Genomic DNA, 9,800 nt, shown 5'->3' with positions numbered 1-9,800 from the left:
GATTAGCTGTTGCAGGCCGTCGAGAAGAGCATCTGGGACATTGAGGCAGCTACCGATTAGCTGTCACTAGGCTAGTTGCTAGGGGACTGTAGACATTATCACAGGTAGGTGGCCAAAGTGCATCTTGTGGTTTTTCTTGGAACTAGAATTTACGTCCAGGCCACCTTTACTCTAAAATGGGGCCAAAACTTTAAAATGGAGCCACTCAGGTTTCACAATTGTAAACACATTTCTCAAAATATTGCTACTATTAATCTCTATTATAAGCAGAATTAATAACATAAAATTCTCTAAAATTAGAGGATGCATGAATATGTCATTTTCAGTATGACATATTTTCTTCTTTTGCACATTAGTTGCCCTTGAAGCCACATGTATTTATTTACTGACTAATGCATATATCACATTTGCTAGATGCAATACAAATGTCTAAACATCTGTGTCTGGAAATGGCCACTATCTTATTTGGTAAGGAAAGGACAGCAAATGAAACCACAATTTTTCATGCAAAAACACTATAATTTCCCACTTAAAAAAAGAAAAAGACAAGTGTAGATGCTTAGCACCGCTGTGATATTAACTGCCTGCAGCCCTCTCTCTTCTGCAGGAATGTAGCAGCAGCATTTTTCACCTCTTTGTTTCTGAGACTGTAAATGAGAGGGTTCAGCATGGGGATCACAATTGTGTAAAACACGGAAGCCACCTGATCTTTTCCCAAAGAATAGGATGACTTGGGTTTTAGGTAAGCAAAAATTGTAGTGCTGTAAAAGATGATAACACCCAGGAGATGGGAGGCACAGGTGGAGAAGGCTTTTTTCTTTCCAGCAGTGGAATTAATTTTCAGGATAGTGGAGAGGATGGACATATAGGATCCAGATATGTTGATGAGGGACAGCACTATGGTTGATCCAGCAAAAATGAATATAATGATTTCAACCTCAAATGTGTCACTGCAGGACAGGGCTAAAATTGGGGATGAGTCACAGAAAAAGTGCTGGATGATGTTAGACTTGCAGAAATGCAGTCTGCTCATGAAAATCACACTCATAATGGAATCCACAAAGCCAATAACATAGCAGCTAGCAAGCAGGGTGCAGCACATTCCTGTGGACATAATGACTGGATAGCGCAGAGGGTTACAGATAGCTACATAGCGATCATAGGCCATTGAGGAGAGAAGGAAACATTCAGTGGCAGCCAAGAGGATGAAAAAGAACATCTGGGTGAAGCAGCTCAGGAAGGAGATGCTCTTGGTGGAAGTCAGTAGGTTCTGTAAGGTTTTAGGTGTGATGACACTTGAGTAGCTGAGGTCAAGAAATGACAGGTGAGTGAGAAAAAAGTACATGGGGGTGTGAAGCTGGGGATCCAAGCAAATGATCAATATCATACCTGCATTCCCCAGCACTGTGATCAGGTAAATCAGGAGAAAGAGCACAGAGAGGACCAGCTGTGTCTCTACAGAGTCCGTCAGCCCCACAAGGATGAAGCCAGGCACATTGGTGGAGTTCCTTCTGTTAAGGAATATGTAAAATGACTACAGGCAACAGCACCATCCCTAGATAAGGAAATACCTGCAGCATTTCTTAACCACAACCCCCCACTTGAATTGGGCCAGGTGTCCAAACAAAAAAACAATTACCATGCCTTGCTAGTAAAAGGACACATAGACCTGAAGCTTCTGGTAAATCACATTGATAGAAAAAGTTTTAAGTAGCTTAGTAGATTGACTATGAAGGTAATTGTAGAAGCAAAATAAGTAGTGTATTCCTTTAAGATTTGCTTTTTTCTACTGCTCTTGATGTTTAAGGTGTTAACCAGTAATTTAATTATAGATAACATTTTAACCTAACAAAGTTGCAAAAGCCTAAGTGAATTTAAAATGTATATGTGCCTATCTTGTGTCTGTGACTTGTAGGTAGGAACTGGAATTGTATTTACACATCAAAGACCACAAGGAAGGAAATACTGATTAACAAAAGTATAAAGAGAAGAGACTAACAAAAGAGGGGGCAGACTTTGACCAGACCAGTTTCTGGTGATCTTGCTGGCTTGAAAATAAATCTTATTTGTTTTACCTGAGTTCTGTGTCTTTGAGCATTTCTTTCCAAGATTCCTGTAACACTTCTACCCTTGGTGTCCTCTGTACTTATCTGTTGAATAATCTTTTCAGATGTTTGTCCAGAGTGACTTCAAATATATTTTAGTGTGTGAATGACAAAACTTTTTTGTAATATAGTTTAGAGTTTCTAGAAATTATATTAACTTTATTGGGTAGTTTGTAAAACATAACATAGATATGGATATAAATTGACATTTGATGTTAATATTTTAAAATATTACAGCCTGGGTAACAAGGATGAACCTTTTAAAATTGTGAATGCATTCATTATTTAGCACATTTAATCCATATGAAGATGATTTACCTAGACACTAGTATATATCTGTATAATCTATATCAGAGCAAGGACACAGAAAGCAATATCTGAAATGAGAGCAATTCCATGTTCACAGTGTGATTGTACCTGTGGAACTAGAATGACTCCATTTTGGAACAGTCTCCTTTGTTCTCTCAAATTTGTGCTTGAACTGGGACAAAGGACATAATCCACAACTCGGGATTCCTAAGTTTATCACTCAGCCATCTGTTTGCCCTAGAAACAAATGTCCCGGGCCCACTATCTATAGGACAATCTGTTAACATGCTGACTGTCCACACAGGGTGGTCGTGGCCATTAGTCAGGATGTCTGCTGACCATCAGTACGTGACAGTAGACCATTAACCTTTGTCCCCATTCTTCTTGTAAAAACCTATACGTAATCCCCTTCAACCCCCAATGAGCTTAGCCAATCAAAATTCTACACTTCATACTTGCTAAATGTTAACCAATCATATGGCTGCTAATGACCAAAGCTTGCTGTAACCTCAATAAAAACCCTGCTAATTTGGAACTCGGGGCTCTCAGTCTCGATCCGCTGTGTCGCTGACAATTGAGAGTGCCTGCTTGAGCTTTAATAAATGACCCTCGTGTGCTTACATCGAAAACGGCCTCCTGGTGGTCTTTGGGACTTCGCAATCTGAACACAACACACCAAGCAATCTTGACTGCAAATAGAATGCCTTAGAAACCCCTTTTCCTACTTGTAAGTTTCTTTTAGCACACCGGAACAAGGATATGTAATAAATAGTTTAAAAACAGTTTAAATGTGTTAGTAACCCTACCTTAGTTTTCAAAGCCATTTGATATTTATCACAAATTAAATTTCTTACTAGGGACTGAAGTGAGTCATATTAAAGTTACATCCACACATTATTACTGTCTATGATAGCAAAACTCAAATTAATTTTTGAACATCAGGGTTTTTTAAAGGTGGGCTGCTTCTCCAGCATCCTCCTGCTGAGAGTGGCCCTCTCCACTCCTGCTGTTCCTCCTCTCAGAGGAGTCAGGCAGAAGTCCTGCTGTCCAAGAAGACACCAAGTTCCTCTGAGCAAGGCACACAGAGCTGCCAGGAGGTCAGCATCTGCTGTAATCTAGACATGGGAGAGAGGGAGCCCAGAGAGATCTAGTGTCACAGCCCCTGTCCAGATGTGAGAAGCTAAGTACCCCACACCTCTCCTTCACAGTAGCTGTGAATAATCTCTTCTCTTTCCACCAAAAGAAATTTTCTGCTACTTTTTGTGGGGATAAGGGGCAGTACAGACCTGCAACTCTGTTAACACAATATCTTCTCCCAACTTGATCAATCAAAATCTAATTTATTTTAAAAATACCTTTTCAAATTATGTACATGTGCTGAAGACTTTGATTCTACCCACTCTTTGTTCTAGTTTCACAAATCTTATCATTACTCAAGGTAAGGCCTAAGTGATACATGTATGCTAATTTCCCTGGTAAAATTTCCATTGCATTTTATATAATCTAATCCCTTTGAATTTGAGGAACAATACTTACTGTAAGACAAAGTTGCTGTAAACAAATCTTTCCAGGGACATCTCTGTAGAATCTTTTCCAGTTCAAATTATTCTCAAAAATAAAATGCTAAAACCAAATAAGCAGCTGAAAATTTCTAATAGATTTGTTTCTTATGTAATTTATTTTTATGCTTTTGTGCATTCATTTTTCTATTCTGAGGTAAATTATATTCAGTTCAGCTCTTGATGAAATGGAAACTCTAAGAGGAGCTTTTATCCAGAGAGCATCTGAGGGCAGAAGTGTGTATGTGAACATGACAGTGTGCTCCTTCCCTCCCCACTAATCACTCCAGGCACTCACATAATGGGCTCTCAGAGTAATGTGACATTGGTCAACCTCAGGGCATAATTTCTAGGGAAGGTTGCTTGGCCTGATTCCAAGGACAAAATTTCACAAAGGATTTTTTTTCTCCCTTGGAAGAACCATAAATAATTCATCTCTTTTTGTAATCCTTGAATCTGTGGCTGAAATTCATTTTTTCCTTTTCAAAGTTACAAATAATATATAGATTTTCAGAAAATCACATTTGCATTGAAGCGACCAGTCAGGAATTTTTGAATAAGTTTCTGGAGAAAATATTTCTAGAGATGTATTTATGAATAGCACTATAAAGAATGCAATACAAAAATCTCACCAGGAATTATTATATACTTAAAAGTATGACTTGACCATAGAAGTAAGTCATCATTATTTTAAAAAAAGTAAACAACACAATTCAAAGAAAAGCATGAAACAATTCAATACTTTTTAATATTTTGCTTACACAACAATTTCTCCATAGTATTTAGCTTTGTGCCTATAAAGCTTATTTGGATGCATAATTCTAGATTTACCTAATTATCATGATTCTGTGTCTTCTATGTCATTCTAATTAAATAGCTGAAATATCATAATATCCCATGACTATGGGAGGTTGACATTTTATTAACCAACACATTCATGTGTTACATATTCTACGGTGTCCCATCCCTCACTGAGTAAACTGAGTGCTCCCAGCTGATAAATGGATATCTTAAGGCATCACTGAAATGGGTCCAAATCTCCATCCCATTTTGTCTGTGTCACCTGCTCCATCTATATAGTCCATGCTGTGCAATGCGGTTACTGCTTTAGTGTGTTTTGTTTTGTTTTTATTTTGTAAAAGAAAAGTGAACAGAAAGAGTCAATCAGCCCTGAAGCTAACATAAAATTTTGCAATGAATTCAGTAGACAAACTTTTTTTATGGAATCAGGTCAAATGACTTACAAAGAATAAGAAGAAATGAAGACATAACAGTGAAACTGAAATGTTTCATTCAGCATTATTTATCTTAAAAGAGGAAGCAAAGAGTGAATAAGGCACAGTTTGAATCTAAGAAAAATTATTGTGAATTTTGTGAACAAATTCATGAACAACTATACATTAGAATCTCCTAGGAAAAGGTGCTCATGTCTGGAAGTATGTGGTGGTGGATAAAGGAGTATTCCTGTCAAGAATTATATTGCCAGTGGACTTGTTTAGATAAAACTCTATTCATTGATATTTTAGATTCTACTGAGACAGGTAGGTTTAGAAATTTAGAAGCCAGTATCACACTATGTGCCTACCACACAATTTGGAATTTAATCCAAATGAAAGACTAAAGATGAATTTCTATGCCAATATCTTCTCAGTAGGCATGCAATTGAAAGATGCCATAAGATAGGTTTTCTTATGCAAGATTTTCTATCATTGAAACACATTGAAACATATGGGCCATGTGTTGAGCTACTTATGATGGCAGAGAAATGTTTGCAACAACTGTTTCACAATAGCAACCAAATGGAAGCCAGGAATGTATAATCTCTTTCACTTGAAACCATGATATATTTTAGCTACTTAGTTGTGGGAAATTGTAAAATTCAGCTATCTAGTTGTAAGAATAGATCACAAGAAGTTTAACTAAGAAAATTAAGTCATTTCTGGGAATTCCACAAGTTTTTTTGTTAAAAGAATGGCAGAAAACTTTAAGAGATGTTGTAAAAGTCTCCCAGGAGAAAAACAGGTTTTCCTAGTTTTCTTATTTACCATTTTCTGGGATCAGAGGACCATGACCCAATGACTCTACAGGTGGTAAGAGAGATAGGACTCACTATGCCATCTGTGATGTTTATGGTGGACCAGTGGGCTTGATTTTGGCTAAAGTCATCCTGCTCTCTTGATACTATTGATAAGAAGAGGGCTGTGATGTGCTCTTTGATGTACGGGATTGGTGAACAGAAACAGGGGACTTGTGAATTCGCCTGTAGCTTTTATGAGTCACTTAAAGTCATTTGTCACCAGAGGTTAAAATCAGAAAGATGATAGCCAGAATAACTAAGCTGCTTTCCTACATGTATAAAAGCCTTGCTTCTTCCCTTTGTGATTGTCCAATAGTGCCAGAGGAATTAAACTGCTGTTTGTGCCCCAGGCTGTGTCCCTTTCTTTCTTTAAGAGTTGGTGCTTTCCAGGATTCCAGGTCTCCCTCTAGAGAGACCACCCACACTTAGTCATCACATTTCTTTTCGGATTTTATTTTCTTAGTAGGAAATATGGACATAGATCTTTTACAAGTGGGAAAGAGTCATCATATTTTAAATTATCCCTTTTTAAAACTCATTTTTCTCTTTCCCTTCCTACAGTCTCCTGGATTATTCTTACTATATATTTTTTTCTCATTCATCTTTGGTTCATTAAATATTGGAATATTCTTTTCTTTATTTTTAAATGACATAATAGTTACACAAATTTATGATGTAAAATTTGACATTTTGATTCATGCATATCAATAGTAATCGATTGAGATTAATTACTTTGTGCAACACCTTCCTCCTTTGTAATTTCTTCATGGTGAATACATTGGTTATCTTCAGTCTTTGGTAAGTGCTATTTTAAAAGTTATAATAGAGCCAGGGATTTAGCTCAGCAGTACCTCACCTCCCTTGCAAGCATAAGGTCTTGACTTCAGTCAGCGGTACCAATAAATAAATAAGTAAATAAAAATTAAAACAACAAGTTATAATACTTTGATTGCTCTATTTTATTATATTGTTTCCCCAACTTTATTCAGTTTAATTCACTTTTCTTTCTCACATTTAATAGTAGTAGCTACTTATCTTATTTTTGCTCTGTTCAATCACCCTGAAAAATAATATTTGCATTTGTCTTATGAGTGTCACTTTATTTTTCACTCATATATATTGCTTGGATTATTACTATTCATGTATATTTTATAGGTAATTTTTGTATAACAATATTCTAAAATCATGTTTTATTTTAAAAATATTGGTTAACAGCTAGTGTTTTATTTTTTAAAAAATTAATTTCATAGTCCATTATACAGGAATCAGAAAATATGACTTCTTTTAATTAAATTTATTAAACTTATAGAAATATATAATAACTCATAGAATCCGAGGATGATGAAGAAGTAGATGTGGACATCTGAGTGTAACAATTGTAGAATTGGCAGATTATAAATACCCATCAAGGAAAAAGAAAATTTAAAAAACCAAGTGATAATGATAATATATTGTCATAAAATGCACTCTAAATGAGGAAATAGCATGGGAAAGAACACTATCAATGGAGGTTCAGTAGTTGGAGGAGGAGGCAGCAATGAGTTATCATGTGGTCAAGGTCGACTTCAACACAAATATGTCTATTGAGAAGAGACTTGAAGGAGGAGGCCTACAAGTACCTGGGAGGAGCCTGTTCCAGGTGGAGGCCCAACAGGGGAAACCCATGTGCAGATGCGACTGTGTAGACTTTGATTACAATCAAGAAGGCCCACAGAGTTCAAGTACTGTCTTTGGTAGTGTTGGGAGGGGGACTGACTGTGTTGCCAATGAAACTAGGGATCTTTTGGTTAAATTAAGATGGAATTTCTGAACTGACAAAATGTAGCTCTCCTTGCAATTCTGCTGGCACAAGATGACACTGGATAACCTTCATACACTGCAGTCTTGTGCTGACCATGGTCATCCACCTGGGTACTGATCTTTGCTGGTTTCCTCCTTGTGGTGCCAGCTTCTGATGGACAAGGTTTGGTGACTCTATCAAGTGCTGGCCTGTGAGGCTGCCAGTCACTGCCTTCCAGAGCTAGTTTGTACCAAACACTGTCTGTGAACCCTGCTGTGTGCTGGTCTCCACTGCTGAACTTTGTTGGCTGCTGGTTTCTGCAGTTCCCCAGTGCTAACTTCCCCTAGTGCTTTTTACTCTTTCTTTAGAATCCACCCCTCTACACACCTTACTTATGAACATGAGTCCTGAGCAGATAGACAAGATGTTGAACCCACATTACCCAAAAGATAAGGAGCTTGTTGACAGAACCACCAAAGCAAGCCTTTCTTTTATGGGGACCTGTGCTATAGCACAAGGGTTCAGTCCACTGGAGGAGCCTTCTAGACTGACCCAAGAAGTGGTGGGCAGTGCTGCTCATACAGCAGCTGCAGGCCTGTTATTTGTACCTGACTCCACAGAGCCTCTAGATTCATGGCTGGGATCCAGTGAGGAGGCATTGCTGAAGCCAGTGAATCCTATAGAAGGCCATTCCTCGGACTGCAGATGTTAGCAGTGGGCCAAGGACACTCCCTCTATGATCTCAGCTGTGTCATGTGGCTCTGTCCACCACCAAAACACAGCACCAGCTTCTCAAGGGGAGGGCACCACACTGACAGGAGAGTTGCAGCCTTGTTGGTGTCTGTTGGTGGATGATGACTTGTAAAGAAGGAACAGCACAATTATCTTGCTTTTCTTCTTTCCTATCTCTTTCTCAGTCTCTGCACAAACACTAGAAGCATGTTAGGGGCACCTGGAGCTGAGTTCTGCCCTCTGTGGTGACCTCTGTCCTCTGCCAGATTTGCCCTTGGGGAATCTGGACCACAGGTGCCCTCATCCCCTCTGCTCTTAGGATCAAAGGTGAGGGGAAAACATAGTATCTCCATAATCTGTGCTCAGGTCCTGACCATGGCCCCAGCACATCAATTCCCAGGCTAGAGAGGTACAGCTGGCCCATGTCTATGCACTGCCCTGCTTACTCTAAATGCCTCCCAGCAGAGCAGAGGGCTGGGCAATCAGGGGCTTTCTTCTCTGTCCTTTTCCTGATTTTTATGCAGAGGCAGAGGAAGTGGGGACTTCTAAGATGACTCCTGACACAACACTGTCTGAGACAGAAGGAAAGATCAGATTGGCACTGTTGGCCCCCTCACTTGGCTACACTCTGGTTTCCTCCTGCTCAGGCTGTGGCTCTGTTAGGTGTCAAAGCCAGCAGTCCTGAGAGTGTTCTGAGGCCTCTCTTACTGCAGGCACAGGAGAAGTTCCCTCCCTCCCTCCCAGGGCATCCACACACTCAGGGCTGTGCATTACTTCCTTTGTTCATCACATGAAACACCAATATGCCCAGGCTTAGCCTGGTTCCTCATTCACTGAAATTGCAATGGAGTAATTTTCTCCAGTTCTTCTATCTCCGTACAGAGCTAGGTATCTGTTGATTTGCACAAATATCCTGAATTGCATGATTTGTCATGTATGAGAAACTGAAGTGTAAATAATTTAAAAATTAACATGAAGGAGAGAGGAGGAAACAGGGTGGTAGAGAATTGGTGATGAGAAAAGGGAGAGATGATGGTGGGGAAAGTAAGGGAATTAAAATGATCAGGATGCAGTATGTAGATATACCAACTCCCCAAAACAAAATTAACTACTCTGCGCATTGAACACAGGTGGATTATTTTTTTAATACCCAGGAATATTTTGTGGGTGCTGCCTCCTGTCTGCCACTTTTCAGCCCTCCTTTATGTAAAATTTTATGTAATAAATTTTCATTCATT

General features: G+C 38.8%; 1 protein-coding gene across 1 annotated transcript; it reads right to left on the bottom strand.

The window, feature by feature from the left end:
- Positions 1–559: 559 nt before the first annotated feature.
- Positions 560–7,947, bottom strand: LOC101696769 (olfactory receptor 8H1). Its single transcript, XM_021251594.1, has 2 exons — positions 7,867–7,947; positions 560–1,534 (listed from the first exon to the last, which is right to left on the bottom strand). The coding sequence occupies exons 1-2, from the start codon at positions 7,945–7,947 to the stop codon at positions 560–562; spliced, it is 1,056 nt and encodes a 351-aa protein (XP_021107253.1).
- Between the last annotated feature and the right edge of the window lie 1,853 nt (positions 7,948–9,800).

Source organism: Heterocephalus glaber, unplaced genomic scaffold (genome assembly GCF_053883595.1).
Source record: "Heterocephalus glaber isolate CG9 unplaced genomic scaffold, H.glaber_assembly_v1.0 deba00000896, whole genome shotgun sequence".
Taxonomy (NCBI): domain Eukaryota; kingdom Metazoa; phylum Chordata; class Mammalia; order Rodentia; family Bathyergidae; genus Heterocephalus; species Heterocephalus glaber.
Note: the sequence above shows the minus strand (reverse complement) of the source record. Positions and strands in the feature narration are given on the sequence as shown.